This window comes from Syngnathus acus, chromosome 19 (genome assembly GCF_901709675.1).
Source record: "Syngnathus acus chromosome 19, fSynAcu1.2, whole genome shotgun sequence".
Lineage (NCBI taxonomy): Eukaryota > Metazoa > Chordata > Actinopteri > Syngnathiformes > Syngnathidae > Syngnathus > Syngnathus acus.
This window is the reverse complement of record NC_051103.1, coordinates 7612997-7635766: the sequence shown is the minus strand read 5'-3', so window position 1 is coordinate 7635766 and position 22770 is coordinate 7612997. Positions and strand designations below refer to the sequence as shown.

Below are 22770 nucleotides of genomic sequence, written 5' to 3'. Positions count from 1 at the left end.
CTTCTACCTTTTGTTAAATACAAAATAAATTGCAAAATACAGAAACGTGTTTTGCTGTCATTCTACCACCACCCCCATAAAAGAAGATAGAAAGTGAAATAAAAGTCAATATTTTGTGGAGGAAATGTTCATATCGTTTCTGGGCTGGATCAACACAATATTTGTGTCTTTGCTCACACTATGAAAATATTCCAGCTGCATTTCCAAACACTAAAATACATATTTACACTACCATTTCTCTTACAAAATACATTTGCAAAACAGAGGCTGATTTTTATTTCGTGAAAGGCGCCGCCTCCTGATGAGACACGATTGTTAATCAAGCTTTGATGAATATAGTCCTTTGGTAGCAAACGCAACATTCGTTCAAGCCAAAAATAAATAGAAGCTGGGAAAAGCTTAAAACAGCCGGAGGACTGTTTTCTTTCAACGCATTGCAAACAAATAAAATGAAGGAAAGGTACAGCCTAAAATATGGATGCTGTTGGAGTTTGGATTTAAACTGTTCAACAAAACACAACAAATCGTGCATTCGTGTCAAAGCTGAGCTGTCAAAAACAAAACCCTAAAAACTACAAAAGTAAGTGACACTGCGCCCAACATTATTGCCAATCATGCATTTTGTGGTCCTTTGCGAGCACATTTTTCGATCAGCTGTCAAGAGTATCATGCACGGACGGCTATGTAATGATGTTCTCTTTCGACTTCATTCTTGCATCTTCTGACACATATTTGTTCTCATGTAAAACATTCTCACGTCAGTTTCAATATTTAGAATGTCACACAAAAGGCACAGATTGGGGCTGCCCCGACTGGAATATGTGCTGCATATTGAAATACTTTAACCCCATACCTAAATAATAATAATCCATGTCCTGAAATGGTAATAAAAGACACATTTTTGGACATGAAAACATTTAAAAGCTTGTTTTCAGCTCTACATTATTGCCTATACACTATTTCAAAGGAACACAGCTATCATGACTTGCCTATTCTCCTCAAATGACTGGGGGGGAGCTCAAATACATCTGCTGAATAAATAAATACTTTTCTTTCGTATGAACTGGGGAGGAAAAGTTGTGGTCAATAACTGGAAGAAGAACCACTAACTTCTTCTTGTTTGGCTTGGAAAACAAAGTGCTTGAGGCAGGTCGGAGGGTTCTCATTTGTCATTTTTGTCTCATTGGTTGTCCAGGACCTGCCAGACGATGAGGTGGCTGCGCTCAGCTACAGATACGGGGGAGTGAAGTTTCATTTGGGCATCCGCCCCTTCTGCCGCTTCCCCCTCCTCATCCCCTGGAGACGTAAAATCATGTCAAGTACTGAAAGCCTTCTTGCAGCGTCATTTAATACGAGATCAAGTTTGAACACAAACTCAAGATTGATCAAACTGCCTGTGTTGAGCTTTGCAAAAAAAAAAAAAACATCTTGGCAACAAACTCACCCATCCTGAAGTCAATGTAGCCTTCTCCTCCACTCATTATCAACATAGACTTGGTTTCATTTTGGGATGGGTCATCTGAGGTCTTCTCATCACCGCTGGTTGTAGATGGAAGGGCATGACCTGAGACATTAACAAACACAACTGGCTGTAAAGTTGTGGAACTCATTGATCAACCAGTGCAAGTCTCATTTCAAAAAAAGAATGGCAACCCAGATTTGTGTTTACCTGGGACGGCGGTGAAGAACTTAACGGCATCGCGATGTCCATGGAAACAGAGCTGGGCGTGGGCCATGGAGCAGTATGGAACAAATGTCCCTGCTGCTACTTTGTCACTGCTCTCGTCACCGTAGACGCAAATGGCATTGCCTTCCTGGTTATCTGCTCCTTTGGTTAGTTTGTTGGCGGCTAAAACGAAAACAAGGTGACACAAAATCGGATCTTAAAGGGAATATTCAAAACATTCAAGTGTTCAGCAATAAAATCAGTTTGAAATGTCCTACTCACTTTCTACTAGAGGGATTGAAATGATGACTCCATTTCCGGTACCGATCCACAGACGATTACATGACACCATGAGAGCCGTGATGCGCACAAATGAGAAGCCAAGTTTCCCCGTACCTAAGAAAAAAAAATGGAAATCATTAGAAAGGATTTCAAGGATGACCTCCAGCTATCGAAGCCGATAAACCGACCCAACATCTTGCTGACGTAAGGCTCAATGTCCACATCCTGTAGGTGCTGGAAAGTGTGGGCGTGGAAGAGCCTGAGTGTGGAGTCCAGCCTGATGGACACCCAGATGCCGTCACCGTCCCACGCCAACTGACGGACCTGGCTCTCTTTACGGGGGTGGGCATCAAATGTCTTCTGCGGGGGCCAAATTAGCAAATAATCAGGTGCGGTGTCAAAAAAATAGATATATCGTGACATTCCAAAAAGAGAAATGGAACTTGACCTCAATCTTCATGGCTTTGGGCTGCACCACAACGATCTTATTTCTGAAACCACACCACACCTTGTCGTGTACCACCGTCATGCAGCGGATGGAGTAGTGAGGTTTCCCCAAGTCCAGCAGGTGGTAGTTGGTCAGATCCCACTGTCCATCTGGAACATCAACAAAATGGAAGTTTACTTGATTCTACCCATGGAATTTTCTTTCCGCTCACCAGCTCCGCGATGGAAGATGGCTAAGGTGCCATCGGACAGGCCGACCAGGACGCGCCCTTTCACATGTCTGTGGGAGTGAGGGAAAAAGACGTCACAAGACAGAACTTCTCGCTGATCAAAGCAGTAGTTATCCAGATCAACTCACACTATGCCGAGTACCGAGTCTTTCAGCTTTATGGAATGGAGACATTTCTTCCACTGTGCCACCGATGAGTGGACATACACACTGGGGGGGAAATAGAATATTGATTTTCTTGCTCAGAAAATCAAATGATATAATTGATTGTCACCATCCGTTCTGTGCCCCCAGCCACATAGTGGGGAGGACGCTGCTCATCTTCTGAGCCTCTTCTCTCGTCAGATCTTGCTCCTCAGCAGTGGCGTTTGAACTCGTGCCAGCTTTGACAAGGTCACCACCACACTCTCTACTAAGTGGAGAAATCATGATTGGGGGAAAATGACATTTGAGCAGTCCACTGTTACCTCTGAGAGTAGTCGGCAAAATCCTCTGCTGTCTGCTGCAGCCCCAAAGGATCCGTGAAGACATGTTCACTGTACATGCCGCCTTTGTGACTAGCGGAGCCTTCACTCTCTTCAGTGTCCTCTACAAGAGTCACACAAGTTAGTCAAGTGGAGTTGCCGATGGAAAATGCTGACATGTCTTACCGGTTTCTCCATTTTCTTTGCCTGCCGTCTGAGGGACGGCCGTCGCTCCCTCAGCCGTACAGCCCACGACAGTGATGCCTCCGAGCACGCTATCGCAGCCTGATGTGCTGCCGCCGCTGTCGGACAAAAAGGCCTTTTTGGTTGGCGCCGACTCTGAACTCCAGGTTAGTTCTTCACCTGCTGGATAGTCTGTCTCTCTTGCACCTGAAAAAGGTGTTGTTTTTTTTAGATACATATATATCTGATTGCGATCTTTTGGTCGTTGTATGAAAATCCTCAGACCTGGAACACTGGTGATACAAAGGACATGTGCATCACACACAAAAAAGCTGTCCAGGATAATTCCAGGCTGGTTGGCATCAATGACAAGAGCTTTAGTCGACGACTGGGTGCTGGTACAAATCCACACAGAGGACGACAAGTCGTCGTGTTGTCGCAGTTCCTTTTGCTGTTCCTGTTGAGGTGTGCGTGTCTCAATTGATTGTTTTCGCAAAATATGATCAATACAACCACTCTGACCTTGAGTTCTTGATCCAGTTTTTCCAGGCTGCTCTGAGACCCTATTTTCTTTTTGGGGCTCTCTGGTCCCGCTACGTTGCTATAAAACACACTGGCCCCGACAATGGAGCCTCCATCTCTGGTTTTCCCTCCAGATAAATGGACGCCAGCAGCGCACCACAGCTGAAGCACAGACAAGTTACAACTGACACAATAAAGGAAAAGATGGCATTTTTGAACATACCTTCATGGAGGCATCTTTCTCATCCAAAGGTCGAAGGAAAACCGGAACGGGTAGATGCTTCATCTTCTCTTGACCGCCATTGTTCTGTGAGAAGAAAATGACATATGTTAGATTTCAAGGCTCGTTCTTCACCAAGAAGAAAAAAAACCAATGTTTCTACTTACTTTGTGCTTCTTGGGCAGGCTCCAGCCATAAGCCTGCACTCTCCCCTCTTCCTCTTTCTGCACATGGGCTTTAACCTGCTGATACTGTGCTCGCTTCTGTTCTCGCCTGGACACCATGTTATCCACTGGCAACCTGTGAAGTATACCATTTTGTGATCCGCGTCAAATGAATCATCGATCATTTGTGACGGACTTACTCCTCATTGAGAAAATCAAAGGCTTTGCTCTTGTCGCTCGGCAGTTGCTGCAAGGCACTGCTCCTTTTCTTGACAGAAGGTTGAATCTGCGAGGTGGGTGCGTTGTACTTCACGTTGACCGGAGCTTCAGCCGCAGGTTTCTTCGACGCGCCGCCCGATGAACTGAACAAACGGCTGAAACTGGAGTTGTAAGGGCCGGGGAAGGGGAAGGGAGGGGAAGGGAAGGAGGGAGAGAGCACACAGACAAACATATAGAGGGATGGACACAAGCAGTGGCTCCAGCAGAGGGTTTGAGGAGGGCTTGAGCATTTCAAAGATGATGACTAATTGTTTGCATGCAAGCCTCCCTAAAGTTAAAATGTAGAAATACAGCTTTGCTTATACAAGCAAAACACAAAACAGAAGAGCATGGTGTGAAAAGTTAGTCTTCTGCCTTGATTTGGACATTAGTGCAAAGCAACACTGAACAAAAACACATTCCCCTTCTCACCCTAAATTGTTAGCGTTGTCTTAGTCTCACTTAGTATCTGGCCTTAAAATAGCATTTTGTTACGAGAGCCGGTTATAACATTAATTGGCATAACAGGTTCATTGTTTCTGTGTATAGGCCACGCCCACTCACACCTTAGCATCCAGAGAAAGCAGCCGCGCAAATTGTGAACTCCTCGACTGACTGCATCGCATCTCACGAGTACAAGCACGAGCTGACATGCGACAGGTTAGATTGCGTTCACAAACGTATCCTGTGACATCCCGTCAGCGTAAGCAAAGATGAACTGTCCATTAAATAGCAGTTAGTGTGCTCAAATCTAGAACCGTCATGTCTGCCATTGTAACTCAGACATGTCCCAACATACCGCCTGCGCAGACACACAACATCAGGCAGATTATAAAGGAATACACAACAGGAAGGGGAAATAGTCGGATCATCAGAAGTCAGTCCCCTCCTATGGATTCCTTTAGTCTTAAATATGCAGAACACACCAAAGTCATGCCAACAAAGAAGAGCCTGACTTCACTTACTCCAGTGTTACTATTAGACTGCCATGATAGTTCTTTTGACCCGTTTTAACCGAGACCTAACAAAACCAGTGCACAGGCTTTTCCTCTGTTGAGATTTTTTATGAACACATCAGAAAGCAGCATTTCACTGATTTACCTACCTACTGGAGAACCCCCCCATACAACATGGAATACAAACCAACACAAAGAACGTCAACAAAAAAAAGACAAAGAGACCACAATGACTGGTAGTTGAGTCAACGCAAATGGAAGGAACTCACAACTGCCAGAGACTGGATTTCTTCTTCTCGGGAAGTACTGGGTTCTCCTTTGATGCCCTGAGGAAAAGAATAATATTTCAAAAACAAAATAAAATGATCAGGCGCAACAAAATCCATCTTTGATCTTACCTTATCATCTCTGTCCATCTGACAGCCTCTTGCAGCTCCATCAGCCTCTCCTTATACTGGTTCCTCTCCATCAGGACTCTGGCCATTTCCACCCGAGTGAAGCGTTTCCTCTGGGCTGTGGGCACATCGCTCTGTACAAGCAACACCAATGTTGACGTCCTTGATGCTTTCTTCTTCGTACTGCCTATTACGTCAGCAACAACTCACATCATCTTCATTCTCAGTCTTGGATATGTGTTTGCTGTTGTCGAGTTCAGCTCGAACTCTAAAGAGAAGGACATGTTTTCAACATCAAATGTACGTTGTGAAGCCAAATGATGCGAGATAGAATTGTACAATGACACACTTCTTCAGTTGGTCTTCTAAATCTTTATTCTTCTCCTCAAGTCTGATCTTGGCCTGTGTCACGGCGTCAAGCTCTCCTTGTAGGACCTCCTTCTCACAGGACAGCTCGTCCATTCGAGCAATCAGGTCATTCTTAACCACATTTAGGGCATTTCTGAAAATAAACATGGTCACAGGATTTACTTTGAAAACTCTCACTGGGGTCAAAACTTACTAACTTTGTCTCGAGAAGTTGAGTATTCTCCTGGATAAGATGTTCCACTTCACGACCCATACCTTCCAAAAAAAATAAATCACATTGATATGTATTTTATGCATTTATCTAGTTTAAAAAGATACATATTGACAAAAGCGTTTGACATCTATACTAGACTCTGTCTTACCTAAAAAGTTGTAGTCTGAGATTCACACATTGATCGTTGCGGATTAGAATTTGAAAGGTTATTATTAGTCTCATTGTAAACTTGACTAGACTTTCTAGTCTAGAAAATCACAATTTCACCACTATAATCACCATTACAGAAAAAATCTAAAGCTGAACAGAGGTTTAATAATGAAAAAATATATATTATTACCAGAAAAGTCATCTGTCAGGTTGACAAAGCCCAGCAGCCAACAAAAAACAATTTATGAAAATGATGTGAGGAGGTAATTGCTAAATATATCTGGAATGAGCAAGGTTGATTACCTAAAAGGTCTGCTCCTTCATCCACATCTCCTATGTAGTCGTTTCCTGCAGAGGACAGCTCCTCGAACAGGGAGTCTGTGTTCCGGTCGAATGCTAGATTCTCGACGCCGCCTTTAGTGGGGGTGCTGGACACGTGAAATAAAACACACAAACGTGTCTGGCTAAAATCATCTATTTTCTTGTTTACCTGCCCAAGCCCAAAATCCTGCTTTGTTCGCATTTCTCACTCGTATCAACATTTTTTGAAATTTAGAAAAAAAATGATCTGGTAGCCAGTTTGGACGTTGTTGCTGAAAATTTCAGCTGATTTTAAAAATGAGAATACATAGTGTGTGACTTTCAGCGGTCCTGTACCTCGTTCCTTGGCAGCCATGGAGGTCCATGTCCAGCTCAGGAGTGGACTCTATAATGGCCAATACTTCAGACTTTTCCAGATTGTTTTCTAATACAAACAGCGGGGAAACATCAGGGTTGAGTTGAGCATTTGTCAAATGTTTTTTTTTGGTGTACATATTGTTAGTGCTGACCGTTGCATTCATGAGCCACAGCTGCCGCTTCCTGATTCTCCTGTTGTACTTGCATGCTTGAAACGTTCTTACTGTTGTTGGGTTTACCAACGTTGCAGTCCAGATTCTTGTCGAGGCCACCGTGTTCCTGCGGCGTAACTCCGGTTCCCGAGGCAACGGGAGACCCAGAATGACTCACTGCGACGGATGAAGGGCTCGTATCGCTACACGCCACGCCGTGGTGGGATGACGATGATGATGATGTCGCCGAAGTTTGACAGTCACCGCTTTTCATGGTGTTTGTTGTCGAGCTAGCCATCTGAGGTGTTTGGGATGTTCCGCCTTGTGATGATGAGGAGGGGATCTGTTTGGAGACACCTCCCTGCTTGGTTGGAGAGCTGGATTTGGATCCTTCGTGGCTTGTATTGGCCAGTTCATCCTTAAGTACACAGAATTGAGGAAATGATTGCATTTCAATGAGTTAATTGTGTGCGTTGGATAAACTTGAAACTTCCGATGTCAGCGCCGTTAGTAAGAGTAAATCACACGTTTGCCTCTACATTGTTTTTCACTGCACACGCACACACACACACACACACTTTTCTACCTGATCAGACATCTCATTCGGTAATTTGAACTTTCCACTTCGGACGTCAAACTAGTTCATAAACAACAACAAACAGCACAGTAATGGAGTTGAGTGCTTCAAGTGTGGAATAGTCCATCATTTGAAAAATAAGAACAACAAAAGCAAGCAAAAAAAAAAAAAAAATTCTCAATGATTACATGGTGGTACTGTATTCCATCAATGAGTCCAACAGATTTGAAGACCAAACTTTTCTCGATATAATGTAATGGAGCAAGTCATTTATATTCATGCAGTGTGGTTTCTAACGGCAACAATGTCAAGACTCTGTCCGTCCTTCCTTCCTTCCTTCCCTCCCTCCCTGAATGGCACCGTTTTCTGCACTTACTGGGCTTCAGGCCACCGAGTTACAACACAAGCTGTTCAATATTCTACACACCCCAAGCTTCTTTTCGAAAACAAAAGTAAAAAAAAGCTCCCATTTAATTACATACAAAAAAAAATCCGACCCTACATTTGAATTGAACAAAATGAGAAATCATCATTTAGAAAAGGAAGGCAACATTTTCAAAATATGACGTGCACGGCAGCACATACCTTAAGGCTGGTGTTAGACCTTGGATGGCTGAGGTTGTTAGCTCTCCAAGGTTCAGCGTGAACCTCCACGGGCTCCCTGTGGAGGTCAGTGCTCATGCCATCAATCCCTGGGACCTGAAAGATGCCCATGGAAACGGGACGATCCTTCCTAGATACACAATGGCAAGAGCGAGAAACAGAACATTAATCAGAGTCCCAAAAATTCTTTTTATTATTAAAACAGGTGCTAGAAAAAAAAAAAAAGGGGAGATTCAGACTTTAAGTTTATTTACATCTCGGATTAAACATCATGGCAACATTTTGTTGATCAGTGTTACTTGACAGCACAAGTCAAGTGACTATTTTTTGGTGTCTGCAACTAGATGTCGGAAGCCCAAAAATGTTGATCAGGACCTCACTAAAATGTACCTTCTGTGCCGCTGTATGGAAGGTAAAGCTGGCAGGGCAGGTAAGCTACCAGTAGCGACCAGCAGCAGCACTGACAGAGACACCAGTACAGCAGAGTTGATGACCACCGCTCCCCCAACAAAGCCAAAAACAAAAAGCAGCATACGTCCGGGGCTCATGGCCCCACGTCTCAATGAAGCTGTCAAATGCAGCTATAGGTGCCACACAACAGAAGAAAAACACTGTATCGCCTAGCCTTGCTTGTAGCAGAAAGGAGCAGGTAGCAGTAACAAAAAGAGAAATTCTGTAGCAGAAGAGCAGACAGAGAGGAAAGAATAGAATCCTGGTTCACTCCGCCATCCTCTGGTCAATCTGTTTGTGTTGCTCTGTCGCTTCCTGTCCTCTGCCGAGATGTGACACAGCAGGCACTGTGCAGTACAAAACGCTCTGACGTTCTCTCTCTCTCTCTCTCTCCCCCTCTCTTTCTGTCAGATGCTGAGGCAGCCTGCTCCATATGCCTGGCTTCAGCTCTGCTGCACTACCCCAGAGTAATCCCTTTGAGTGTGGGTGAGAGGATTTTGGTCGTGAATCGAAATGTGATGACACGCACACAATTGGGGGATGTTATTTTTGGCTCTGATGCATGTTCAATACCCCATTTATTTGATTGTTTTTTTTTTTTTCTGATTTGCAACGAAAGGCTTTCCTGCAAAAATCGGCCCATCGTAATCGGCGGTTGATCGGAGCGCCACTAAAATACAATACATATGGACAAGACTATATGAGAACTGACATTATGAACGACCACCTTACCGCATTCGAGCAGATGCGCTTGTGCTTGTTCCCGAATCTGAGGGCTCCACTGTTACCGTATGCTGGTGTTTGGTTCGCTCCAAGTGCTCCATGTAACTGTGGATCATCTGCAAGGTAAAATAGAATATAGAATAAAATATATACGTTATATTTTGTACGGTAGATGAGGCAGTCGTCTTGATTTTTCCCACCTATTTAATTATTTGGAGGGTGTTCGCTTGCATAATGAGAACATAAGATTCCTAAAAAAATGGTTTGAAATCAAACTCATGGAATACCTCTGTGTGTCTCTGGTGGAGCGCATTGTATTCCTTCTTGAGATCCGCTTCCCTCTCTTCAAATCTGTTGACTACACAGAAAAAAGAAAAACAAAGCGGATATGATTCATCAGTTTGTGAAAACATGGAAAAGGAGTGAGAAGAAAGTCAGTGTGGTTAAGCTGCTGCTTTGACAGCTCATGACCACAAGGGGGCCCTCCATGACTATGTATTTGTTTACCTTTGTCAAAATAATCACAATAATTTAACAAAGGAATTCATTTTTATGTATCTATATTGAGTCATTAGGGATCAATCAAGCAACATGTTTGTCAAGAAAATCCAACTAAGTACCTTGATTTGCTAAATTACAACAAAAGACTTGTGCTTAATAGTGATTGGACCGCACTCCAATACGCATGCTGATTGAGCACATACTGCTCCCAATTCTGCCAGCAAATAGAATCTAGGACAAGTGAAACTCCAAAAGTAGGAGAGGCTGTAATATGCAAAGCAAAATTGATACGGCCACTTGTCAACGTTTCCCTTGGTCTCAAACCTTGACGGTAAACAAACAAGCGGTCGGTCACGCGCTGTCAACCAGGCAGTAGTCATGCAAGCATCATGAGGGCTTTTGCTTGACGGCCTGGGATGATTATCTCGCCGGAACTCTGAAACTCGTCTTGCCCTTTCTTACTAATCGGCCCGTCTTTAGACAAGCGTCCATTGGGCCCTCTGGCCCTTGAAATAGTCACAAGATTTGAAAAGGATCAACAATTGAGCTTGTGTGCGCATCAGCACATCACACCTTACTTTGATCAGCATAGTTTCTTGCTTTGAGCTCCAGCTGACGCGAGCGTGACTCCAGAGTTACCACTCGACTCTGGAGATCCTTCCTCTCCCCATCCAGGGAGTCTTCGTTGGCGATGTACCTCTGCGGATGAACAAGAAAACAAAGCGCAAACGTTGACTTCACGAGCTTCTTCCTTTCAGATGGCTACATAAATGTCATCAATAGACATCATTTAGTTGAATCAGTGGCATGCTTATGGCTTTGGCAGTCATATTGCATAACCACTGTGAAAAATAGGTGGGTAACCACGCCGAGATACTAAATGTTCTATTCTCAATGTTGTTATTTAACCTGGCGGCTGATGGATGATGCCGCTTTCTTTGTCAAAGAAACGTGGCAAGGCCCTGTGTATTTGCATGCGTGTGTACTTTCAGATAGAATAGTTTGATGAAAGGCTGAAGGATAGCAAAGTAACATTGCAAATAATAAGAAGGTCACTCAGTAGAGAGGGAACCTCAAAATCATTCAAGTGTGCGATTGGACCAGGTATTGAATCTTGAACTTTTGAACGGAATTCAGTGGGCTCTTTTTTCATGCTTGTAAACATGCAGTCTTGTGATGCCGGGCTTCTATTCATATGACCGACGTTGTGACCTAGTGGAGCTTGTGATCTGCAAACAGATGAGGATCACCCCATCACAAGCAGCCTCTTGTAAAATATTGTTTTGTTTCCCCTCACTGAAGTATTTCTCAAAGCTGTTTCTTTAAGATTTTCCGCGCACTTGAACGTGTCCATTTCACCCTGCGGCTTATCATATGACAAAGAAAGGAAGGTTGACCAGAACATGGCTTTCCCCGTCGACTGTCACGCACAACGCTTCCTTTGTCACCGAGGTCCGATACGCTAACACAAGTGACTTGAGCGCAAGTGTATGAATGCAAGCAAAGACACAGGGCACCACTGTAGCGGCTCTCCATTGACAGGCTGGAATGAACTGGCTTTGTTTGGGAAAATGTCTTGCTTGCTGTTGGGGCCTTCAGGCACACCATCCTGACATCAAACAAAAAAAAAAAAAAAAAGAGTCCAGGGAAAGTGCCTCCTGGTAGCATGACTAACTCATGACGGAAAATGTGATTTTTGCAACAACTCTCATAAGCTAGTCACATTCTGCTCATTTTGGACTTCCAATTCAAATGTGTTTCATATTCTGCACTGTGCATTCGTTGACCGTCTCTTGAAGGTCAGCAGACACCTCTGACTGGACAAAAGAAGTAAGGGAAGTCCTTGTTTTTCCCAAGAATTTCCTGCCTTGCCTTTTCCTCCGCTGTTGAGATAAACCTCTAGCTAGGTTTAGCCCCGCCGGGCTTGGAGCAGTGACAAGGGGGATTTGGCTCCAATAATTCACTGCTTGATGAAGTCAATATTATTGGGTTGAATGTCATTTACCCACTTAATGAGAAGATTAGTCACAAAGTCGTGCTATTTGCTCCATTTGATTTGCTTTAGTGCTTTAACAGTACACACTGATCCCATGATTGCCAACTTTTCAACAATTGGTGCTGCATCATGAAAAAACAGAGACTTTTTTCCAGGCAATGCAAACGGAGCCGTTTGGCTTCGGACAATTCCGTGAATGGATCGGTACAATAACATAGCAGCTAAATTTAGACTCACGCCCGAGCAACACATATTTCTCACTCTGATGCCAAAAGAACCAAAGATGACGTGGGCCTGTCAATCTTACCTGACATTCTGGGGTCAAAGGTTGAACCTACAAGCTTGAGGAACTCATGACAAGACCAAAGGTCACAACACTCCACCGTGACCTGCTGCTCTTGTCATTCAACATGGGAAAACATTCGGACAAATCATTCTCGCAATGTTCCACCGTGGATACTGACAGAAGGTACATTTACAATTGTGAGAGCGTTACACGTGATGCAATTGTGCACAACTTAATGTTGCATCATGAGCCCTGAAGCCTTAATAGGTGACTTCATTTACATAACAAAAGGGGGAATGGTCTGGCTACAAACACTGGGTGGACAAGTTCTCTGTGAGCCTTTTGCTGTCATGGCTTCTGCACACACGAATTGTTTTCTTAAGAATAAAACAAACAAATGGCCTAAATGCTTGCATGACTGTAAGAAATTCACTTAAGTGGGGAAAACCACAAGATGTCACAACAGAACAGCAGTCAGCTGAGTAGCAGTACAGTGCCGTGGATTCCATTTGCACTGTAGTAAATTGCTTCAATGTGGATAGCGTGAGGGAAAAGGCTTTTCTAACGACAAAAACATTGTTTTCCATGACAGACAGTGGTTGATCGTGTAATGCAAAGAAGTTCTCCACGAGGAACCGCTTGTTTATAATCATGTAATAAAATATATTTTTAACCAACAATAAAAAATACAACATTTTAAAATGGCTCTAAAAACTAACTGATTTAGTATTATTATCATGACTTTTATTATGGCTGATGAAAACTCTTTTTGGTGCAACAGGTGTCAGTTAAGTATAATGCTTATTCAATAGTGGCTGTCCAGTTTGGCATTATTTTCCACCGCTAAAACAGATTTAATTTAAAGTGTAGTGCTTATGATTGATATTAATTTCGACAAGTATTTGAATAATCTGCTTATACTGTATTCTAGTGACAAATCGTGGTGGGAAATCAGAGTATGTTGTGCAAACGCACCTCTTCAATGTGCTTTCTCAGCGACTTCTCTCGTTCGTACTGGGTGACAAGTTGCTCGTTGTCCTCCTTCAGAAGTTCGAGCTCCACTTCGTGCTCTTGGTTGACAGCGAACACCGAGTCCAAGTTCTCCAGCACGGCAACAACAAGCGGCATCAACTCCTTCACCACGTCCTCGTCGTACTTGGCGATGAGCCGCTCGAACTCACGATATATGGAATTGGCTAAACCGGAGACCCGATCGGACATCATGGTGGAGTTGCAGGAGTCATCCTGGTAGAGGACGACGTCGTCCAACTCCATTTTATGGCCGTGATTCGCACACTTCTTCCCCCGGCTAATATGAGTGAGCTAGCCGCGAGCTTCGGATTGACGTCCGTCCGGAGGCTGTTCGCCTTGTTAGTCTCGAAGCAGTAGATGTTTCTAAAGCATAGCGCAAGCGTTGTGCGCCTCAACGTCGGAGAAAAAGTACGCCCTAAGCGTCTCTAGTGTTTCACTTCCCCGATCTTTCCTCCAGTTGACTTGAAGAGCTTTGCTAGCCCCCGTTGTTGTTGTTGTTAGCAGTCGTGAAAAGACTTTACTTGGCTCCTGATTAGTTTCACTGTCCAACAGATGAGCTCCTGCTGCTGCATTTAGGAGTAATCGGAAAGACTACAACGTTGTTAACTTTGCCAATCCGCAAGCAAGTACACACGGTTTTATTATGATTTCATCCATTAAAAAGAGGGCAAAATTATTATAACGTAATTAATGATAGTTTACATTCAAGCTAAATCGTAAGTGAACGTACTGAAAGCGCGTCTTCGACTTTGTAAGAGTAAAGAAGTTTGAATTCACGATGATTTTGAACACCTCATGTGTTGGGGAAGGTCCGTCGCCGTGACGTCATTCTAAACCGGGATGGGAGGATGGAGTCAGAACTGCAGCTAATCCTCAGTTATCGTGGAAACATTTGGGCCTCCCTCCACCCCATTGACTCACAGGCTTCACTTATTCAAATGGAATGACTTCTTTTTCAAATGTTCTCATTGCTGGTATTTCAAAAGTTACTAACGTGATACAATACAACACTGGATGTCATTACACTCCACAAAAGCTTTTATTTGCATCATGAAATTCAATATATAATTGGACGGTGAGTGCATCAGCTGATTCAAAACTCTGCATGCTTTATGGGAGGGGAAAGAAATCCGTGGCATGTCAGTTTGCACAGATTTGAACAGCTCCTGTATTTGCACCAACATATGGAGAAATTCTGAGCTCCATTCAGAAAGTGGTTGCCTTTTTCTGTTAAAACAATTGGACAGACTTGTTTCCCATAAAGCATAGGCACTGCTCACCCTGACGTCTCAAAACAAGAAAACACGAACCACTGTACATTGTACAAAGACGCAACATTTACACAATTAGACAAAAGTTACTCCCATGACTCCGTCATCCTTGATCAGTCCAACCACTGAGGAAGACAAGTGGTTTCTTTGAGCATTAAGCTGGGGCAGTGTCCAGCAACAATACATCACACACACAAACATACTGTACAAACGTGTCAAATATTGTACACAAAGCACATTCAGAATCCATGCCATTTAAACTCACACAGTATGACAAATCAAAGAATGGAAACATTATGGTAAAATGATTAAAAGTGCAAAGGGAAAATAAAATAAAATAAAATCCAATGTGCCTTTCTTAAATCTGTCAATTCTTCTGTCTTACTGAAGCTACAATGGCGTTTCCACAAGTCTGTTGCTAAAAGTGCACAAATATTTTGGCATAGGAACGCACGCGGACAAAGCCAAATACCTTTTTTGCCAATGAAGTGGGATTTTGGTGTGGTTTTGAAGTACATTCAGACAACGTTGTGCCGGTTGTGGTTTGAGGATGACGGGCAGAGCGAGTAGGGCTTTTCGCTGGTCAGACTCTTGAGCGCTCCAAGCACAGCATCCGGCATGTGATCTGCGAGCATCCTGGGGCTGATCAAAATACTCCTGAACGCCATTTCGTTCGACCACTCGGCGCGGTATCGAACCTGGGATATGCAAGATCTGGGAGAAAAGGGAAAATATTTTTCCGACGTTACAAAGTTTCATGTTAGTGCAGCTACAGCATTTTTTGTACTGGTACTGGTAAGTTGGCTCCCTCTGCTGGTAAGCAAAAGAAACACTACCAATCATATTCAGTTAACACATTTGTTTTGAAGCTTTCATTTCCATTTTAGTTTATTGAACTCTTATGTGCAATATGAAATGTACTTTTTAGAAAAGAAAAAAAATTAATCTAGCGGCAAACCTGCGTGTGGGCCCATCTTCAATCATATGTAGAACACGTCCAGGGAGGAAGAGAGGCATGTGCGGCACTGTATGGAGAGGCGAGTCGTCCGACGCCAGGCTTTGGTATGATGACGAATGGCGGATCAAAAGTGATTCTTCACCGAGCAGAGGAAGACTAAGCTCCTCTTCCCTCCGGTTCTCCATTTCAGAGGGAAAGTCATCTGGGTTCCCACCAAACAATTCGTACCAGCATCCCTGCAAAAGGATGCGGTACTGCGACACACACGTGAAAAAAAACAGCTGAGATTCACGTACAACTCATAATAAATCATGCTTGAAAGGGTTCTTACTTTGGGTTTATTGCAATTTGAGACAATCTTGAGTATTTTTCGTTTCAGATCCTCCATATTGGGAAGGCTCAATCTATGGAAAACAGACAATATGATTTCACGAGAGACAATTACTGTATGTGAAAGGCATGGAAAAAAGTTAGCTTGCGACTTGTCTTTGTCTCTACGTACGCATGTAATAGCAGGGCAGTGCTAAATATAGTCTGCATTACACACGAGTCTATAAAAGTCCAAACACCACAGCGAGGTCATTTTGGAAAACGACATCACACAAACTTATTTGTGACACACAGTCCACCCACATTTTGCTGTGACCCATTGAAAAATGATTCAAGCAGTTCAGTGCTAACAAAACTTATCAAAGTAAAAAGACTTACCGTGGAACCAGGTCTTTCCCTAGTACAACAGAGACCACAAAGTCCTTGGAATAATCAGCTAAGGCTTTGCTGTACATGAAATAAAGACAGAATATATTTAGCTCTCCTGAACAAAAACTGTCTTATTTTTAATTCCAAAAAACAACAAATTAAAAAAAAGTGGATACTTGGAACTGGAAAACTAAATGCCCACTTTTTTTATGATGGGCCCTAATGCTCATTCATACTTTCACAATTAGTTCAGCCAGTCTTACCTTAGGAGTCCCCCTGGTGGAGAAAAGGCGTAGCACTTAAGGGTGGGGAAGGACTTGCGCAATAGGATGGCAAGCACTGCAGCTGCACCCGCACCCAGGCTGTGACCAGTAATGACCAGTTTGTACTCCTGCAAAACAACAAAACGCATCTAAATGACTTTGTGTTGGGCCAGAAGAAATATTCATTCCTGATAAATACAATGATGATTTAGAAATTGTAAGAAATAAGGGAGACTTTTTCCGCACTCACTGGCACGATGGAAAATGCTTGGTTCAGGATTCCGTCGTTGACCACCTTCTTGTAAATGTAAGATGCAGCCTGGCTGATGCCCTGCAAGATGCATTCAGAAAATGTCAAACAAAACACAATGTTTGGAATGCTTTGTAATGGGGGAACATGCCTTATGAGCGTAGCAGGCTCCAGTCACGCCATCAATGGGCAAGTTCTCACATTCAGCGGAAAGATCTGTCAGGACATCCTTCAGGGAACACAGGGAAATGCACATTGGGTTCATACCCTCCAATTTGCCCATATTATTTTGAAGTGACTACTTGCACTTGGGAGAATTTGCCCTTTATCCATACTGAAATGAAACGCAGCAAAATAAAAACGTACCTTTAAAGACAATGTTCCTCTGACAGCCACAAGAATCGACTCCCGTTTGTGATCCAGAGCCACAAAGAAAGGGATCTCGTAGATCTAAAGCACAACGTTTGTTTCAATGACAAACATTTCAATGACTGAAGTGCATTCACACTTTTCAGAACAATGAAGTGAAAGTACCTGATTGTGGAAGCTGACATGAATGAAGTCTCTGTATTGCAATCCGGTACTTTGCAGAATGGAAGAAAAATGACAGCCGAGGTGGTCTCCCCCGACAATGTCATCCTCTGCGGTGCGACTTCTACAGCTGACACACAAATATCCTTTTTAGAAATACTAGACCCTTATGAATGAACTAAACCAAAGCGTACCAGTCTCCGCTAAGTTTGCAGGGCCCGGTGAGAAGGTTGGAGTAAATGTACAAAGGCCAGCCATAGGCCGCAGCGGCAAAATGCATACAGTGGACGGCTTTCTCCAACTCTGACTCGAGATCTTCTTCCTTTAAATTTGAGTTAATATTGCAGGCTGCTTAACGTAACAGAACAATGTCATTCAAGCAGGATACAATCTGCTGGGGGTTCAGAACTTACTATGGGGGAAGATGGACTGTGATCAATCGTGATGTCTGGATCTCTGCTTCGCTCCATCTTGTCCTGTTCCTGATGCAGCAAAGCCAAACCGGCAGCAATGTCACTGGGAACCAAGTCTGTGTCCTGCAACACACACCTCATTCAATACAGGGGTCAAAAGACTATGAGGAGATGAGCCTTACAGAGAAGAAGCCGCTGACGAGCTGCGAGATGCTGGAGAACGCCGCTCTGTTGTTTTCGTCCTGCGGCAGGCAACAGCACAAAAGTCGGAGCCTGCTCTCCCACACCTTGACGGCGAGCGACCGCGCCGTGGAGAGGAACTGAATTCCACCGCCGCTCTCCAAGTGTCGCACGCCAATGGGCTCCATGGCAGCGGCCGAAGGCCGAGGATTGCCCAGCGGATCAAAGACGAAAATGACGCCCAGAGCCGTCAAGAGCAGGATGATCCAACTATAAGAAGAGAAATGCTGTGTCAAAAAGGCAACAGGATGAAATGATTTCCATCCCACCTGGCAACCACTGCTGCGATGACAGCCCCCACGGTTGCCGGATCACAACCTTTGCCATCATCAGACACCCACACAGCCCCCAGACAGGCCCACACTAGCTCAGGGACGTAAAGAAGAGCCCGTAGGTACACCAGCGTGGGCATGGAGCGTCTTGACCCAGGGTTCGTTATGGTACCTGAAAACACAAAAATCCACAATCATGGGATTCATTAAACAACAGAGACCCTGCACTACCACATTAACAAAGAACGTCCACGGCATAGGAGGTTGTTCTAATGCTGAGGTTTACCTTGAGCACTGACATATACAATGGCACATAGTGACAAAATGATTAGTGCCAGCACCACTAAGAGTCCAATCAGGTAGATGTGAAGAACACCTTTCCCGTTACAATCAAAATGACCCTTGTGATAAGAATACAGGATGATGGTGCCAATCCACCTACATGGAAACACAATACATAGCGTGAGAAAGAGAGAAACGTGACATTTACCTGACTTGATAATAAACAATTTACTCATACGTACCAAAGTAAGCGGATGAATAGTTCGAATGCTCCAGGGAAAACAAGATCATCACTGGCGATTCCCCACCGACGACCAAAAACCACCATTCCAGGCATTTTGGGATTAAAATGAAGAAATGTTGACCAAGAGACTGCTCGAAAATCTATTCAACGGGCGCTTCGGATCGTTCATGACTCCACTTCCTGAAAGCAATTTAGTGTCGCCATTGTGCCTTCCCTACGTTGCAACATTATAGCTTGAGATTCCTGTCTCGACACGCCATTTCAGAATAACGGGTCTTGAGTGTTTACCAATATAATGACAGCCAAAACGACGTTCCTCTAAACATTACTACTCACTGCGTGCTAAACTGACATGAAATAATGTCATTAAGGCGCTTAAGGTAGTCAGTGGAATTGTTTATGTTACGTGACTAGCTTCTTATCTTCTAATGTTAGATACAAATACGTCATTACAAGATAATGATTTAAATCGTTCAGAAAACTGTTAATTTAGACGTTTTTCAAACATATTAATCCATCACACTGTCAACGGATTTGTATCGAGAAAGTAATCGCAAATAATTGTAAAATAGAGACTTGTTTTGCCCCTAGCCTGTGTCCACCCGGGTGTAGCAACCCTGTGCAACAGATCGTAATTATTGGTTCCGCTTAGGGCTTTTTCTTTTGGTACCGCAAATTACTATTGCGCGTATTCATATAAACCAGTGTTAATTATTTTGTCAAATTTGTTTATTTCAGTACTGAAATTTAGCTGGAGAGGGGGGTTATCAGCTAATATCTATCTATATGTCATATATAGCATATTATGTGGAGCCGCTGCATGTCGGTTCCATGGTGTAATGGTTAGCACTCTGGACTCTGAATCCAGCGATCCGAGTTCAAATCTCGGTGGAACCTAACTTTTTGATTAATATAACATTCATGTAGTTTACTATTCCTGCTCCGAATAAAGAAAATATCCCCATTTATAGGATGTCGTCTTTTCATTCCTCCAGTTTTGTGGAAAGGGACAACTCCTCTCCTTCACGCCGTATTTCGTCATTTCCAGTGACGTCAGGACATCATGGCGGCGCATATGGCTCGATACTGTATTTGTCTTTGCGGTAATATACTCGCTCGTTTAATCGTGTCTCCGCATGCAGTAAAGCCTTGGTGCGTTCGGACTAGTCAACTAAACAGTCTGCAGCCGAGCGCTGGTTATGCAAATCGTGGGCCAGATAACGAGCAGGTTAGTAGTCACATGATGATTGTACACTAAGATACTTTCATGATGAACAATGCAAGGCTCTATTTATTTTTACTTTTTTTTTTTAGGATGTCCAAGTACACGTTCCAGTAGGTAAAAATGTATTTAAAAAACTAGTATATATAGTTATTTTTTCATGCATTGTTGTTAACACTTTCTCCTCTTTAGACCGCCTAACAGTGTCTTACAGTCGGAGCAGTGGCCCTGGTGGTCAGCATGTCAACAAAGGTCAACTCCCTGACAAACTGATCACGCTGGATTTTGTGTTCCAAACTGACAATGCTAATTTCAACCCACAGTCAACACAAAAACAGAGATCAGATTTCATGTGTTAACTGCAGACTGGATCCCAGAAGATGTGCGACAGAAAATCATGGAAAAAGTAAGCTCAAGAACACTAACCTTGCTTATTTGTATTGAAGCAAACATTTCCGCTTTGCAATTCAGAACCAAAATCGAATCAACAAGGCTGGCGAGTTGATGGTAACCTCAGAGCTGAGTAGGAGCCAGCAGAGGAACTACGGTGACTGCATACAGAAGATCTCAGCCATCGTTGCTGAAGCCAGCGTGAAGCCACACGAGCCAACGCCAGAAGATATCGCCCTCAGGAACTCAAGGTAAGAATTGCACACCTTATATAATGTCCATATGAAGTTTAAATGTTGTTGATTGTTAAGAAAAATCAGCAAAGATCTTTGGTGGTTCTTTTTTTTTGAGTGGGGCCTGGCTCTTGGATGGGGAAAATGTTTTTCAGGCTAGACAAGAGAAACAAGGAGCGAATCAGACAGAAGAAGATCCATTCTGCTATCAAACAGAGCAGGCGACTGGAGTTTGATTAACTGTTTAATGTATTTATTCTGTTTTCTTTGTAATAAAATCATTTTGAAAAATCCACCTCAATTCACTGCCTCAACATTCTGTGACCATGGATTCAAAACTGTGAGGAACCTTAATGTAAGTAAATACTGCACCCTACTGGGGAGACAAATGCATTACATGGCACTGATATCTACTAAGGCTAATAATTATTTAGCAGGGGATTTAGCATGATTTACGAACTGGAGCAGAATCTAAATCATGTTTTTAATGTAATGAATTACGACTGAACTGCATTGCCATAAAGCTAGTATGCGGTGTGCTATTTTTAATGTTAGGCAAAATGTTCATTTAACACAACTACCGATCAGTAAGTGGAGGAATATCTTTATTATGGACCCGAACAATGTTATGAAATCCTGTTCCGAAAAAAAAAGGAGAAAAAAAAACCCCTCTAGCAGAGGATGGTTTCGATCCATCGACCTCTGGGTTATGGGCCCAGCACGCTTCCGCTGCGCCACTCTGCTACATTCGACGCATCGATCCCTAAGGTTCTATGTAGCAAGCGCTCGCAGAACTACATTTTCAAGTATTGTCATATAAATCAGTTCCATCTTGAAAGTTGAAAACACAATCAATAGTGTCTTTAATCAACGAAACAAAAGTTCGACCACGAAGGGACTCGAACCCTCAATCTTCTGATCCGAAGTCAGACGCCTTATCCATTAGGCCACGCGGTCACGGCAAAATGTGCCGTCTATGTTTTATATAAAGTAGATAACGTGGGTACCCGCTGAAGTTTTAAACGGTTTTAGCTATGTAGGTACAGAAAATGCACGGATAAATAATCCTCCTAGCCATGACGGTAGCTGTAAATAGAAAATAGGCCTTACTTTGTGCACATTTTGGGAGCTGCAGTGTGGTACGGCTTGGAAAAAACGGGGTCGGGGGACGCCATGTTGAGCTAGGAGGCGTGCATATTTACTTTATGAGCACCTAACTCGTTTCAATTAAGTGCAAAGTGCAATTAATTCGTCTCAAACAGTTCAAAGATATTTATATTATATGATTATTTATTGTGTGTGTATGCAAACAACAAGACTGTGCACAGGCCAGCACTGAGTGAAATAAGTGATTGTTTTAATTTAGTTGTTTTAGTTTCAACAACTTGTCAAAGTCACTTGACTAAAACAAACTACAGGAAAATGATGTAAATCATATAGTTGTCATTAAACTTTGAATGGGGTCAAATTGACCCTCAAGAAAATCGGAGTGCATTTTGTATCTTCATACGACTTTCAATTACTTATTGGAACACATGAATAACAATGACTGCAGTGTAAGGCTTTATTATCATAGTTTTTTGTTGAGACAGTTGCTGAATCCAAAATATGAGTCACAATCATAATACAGCATATGATTAAATGGATAGTAAACGTAAAGCAATCAATAGATGAAATGACACCGTATTAGTAAAAAAATAAATATACAGAGGTACACTTCCTCTCCCACAAGCAAAGAGGCACAAAAGATGAAACAAAAACACTGATAAAAGCTAGTCGTAATATTTCTTTCAATGCATTCGAACTGGCTTTTGCTTCAAATGCACTTGATACATCACAGTCATTCTGTCTTATTTATTCAGAGCTTTTCATATTCTCTGACATTATCCCGGAAATTTATATTTAAAAAAATTCTGTCCTTCACAACTTCTTGTCGTGCACCCTTAAAATGCTTAAAAAAAAACATTCATAAAGCTTTATACTAT

The 22770-nt window shown here is 42.9% G+C and overlaps 3 protein-coding genes and 3 non-coding genes across 12 annotated transcripts; 2 read left to right on the top strand and 4 right to left on the bottom strand.

The window, feature by feature from the left end:
- Window positions 1–580: 580 nt before the first annotated feature.
- spag9b (sperm associated antigen 9b) lies at window positions 581–14086 on the bottom strand. Of its 7 annotated transcripts, XM_037278648.1 has the most exons (32): window positions 13461–14086; window positions 10782–10902; window positions 9990–10060; window positions 9712–9818; window positions 8512–8659; window positions 7936–7986; window positions 7350–7767; window positions 7177–7264; window positions 6823–6947; window positions 6353–6410; window positions 6136–6288; window positions 5997–6054; window positions 5790–5920; window positions 5661–5717; window positions 5541–5543; window positions 5235–5237; window positions 4378–4557; window positions 4181–4313; window positions 4017–4100; window positions 3794–3955; window positions 3557–3728; window positions 3275–3478; window positions 3092–3212; window positions 2899–3033; window positions 2754–2834; window positions 2608–2675; window positions 2397–2545; window positions 2137–2308; window positions 1949–2062; window positions 1670–1849; window positions 1445–1564; window positions 581–1296 (listed from the first exon to the last, which is right to left on the bottom strand). In XM_037278648.1, the coding sequence occupies exons 1-32, from the start codon at window positions 13758–13760 to the stop codon at window positions 1181–1183; spliced, it is 4083 nt and encodes a 1360-aa protein (XP_037134543.1). In that variant the 5' UTR covers window positions 13761–14086; the 3' UTR covers window positions 581–1180. The 7 variants fall into 7 exon arrangements, with proteins under 7 accessions (XP_037134543.1, XP_037134545.1, XP_037134544.1 ...); XM_037278650.1 differs by lacking the exon at window positions 5235–5237; XM_037278649.1 differs by lacking the exon at window positions 5541–5543.
- A 451-nt stretch (window positions 14087–14537) lies between these two features.
- daglb (diacylglycerol lipase, beta) lies at window positions 14538–19568 on the bottom strand. Its single transcript, XM_037278814.1, has 15 exons — window positions 18939–19568; window positions 18701–18852; window positions 18412–18586; window positions 18085–18352; window positions 17903–18025; window positions 17684–17811; window positions 17493–17619; window positions 17325–17408; window positions 17110–17187; window positions 16959–17039; window positions 16709–16836; window positions 16455–16523; window positions 16078–16150; window positions 15747–16000; window positions 14538–15502 (listed from the first exon to the last, which is right to left on the bottom strand). Exons 1-15 carry the CDS (start codon window positions 19031–19033, stop codon window positions 15307–15309), a joined length of 2031 nt encoding a protein of 676 aa, XP_037134709.1. The 5' UTR covers window positions 19034–19568; the 3' UTR covers window positions 14538–15306.
- A 197-nt stretch (window positions 19569–19765) lies between these two features.
- On the top strand, window positions 19766–19837 carry trnaq-cug. Its single transcript has one exon. It is a non-coding gene; the product is annotated as a tRNA-Gln (tRNA).
- A 135-nt stretch (window positions 19838–19972) lies between these two features.
- mrpl58 (mitochondrial ribosomal protein L58) lies at window positions 19973–21080 on the top strand. Its single transcript, XM_037279036.1, has 6 exons — window positions 19973–20168; window positions 20255–20279; window positions 20355–20414; window positions 20486–20568; window positions 20634–20803; window positions 20941–21080. Exons 1-6 carry the CDS (start codon window positions 20004–20006, stop codon window positions 21023–21025), a joined length of 588 nt encoding a protein of 195 aa, XP_037134931.1. The 5' UTR covers window positions 19973–20003; the 3' UTR covers window positions 21026–21080.
- Window positions 21081–21457: 377 nt separating this feature from the next.
- Window positions 21458–21529, bottom strand: trnam-cau. Its single transcript has one exon. It is a non-coding gene; the product is annotated as a tRNA-Met (tRNA).
- Window positions 21530–21669: 140 nt separating this feature from the next.
- Window positions 21670–21742, bottom strand: trnar-ucg. The gene has a single exon. It is a non-coding gene; the product is annotated as a tRNA-Arg (tRNA).
- Between the last annotated feature and the right edge of the window lie 1028 nt (window positions 21743–22770).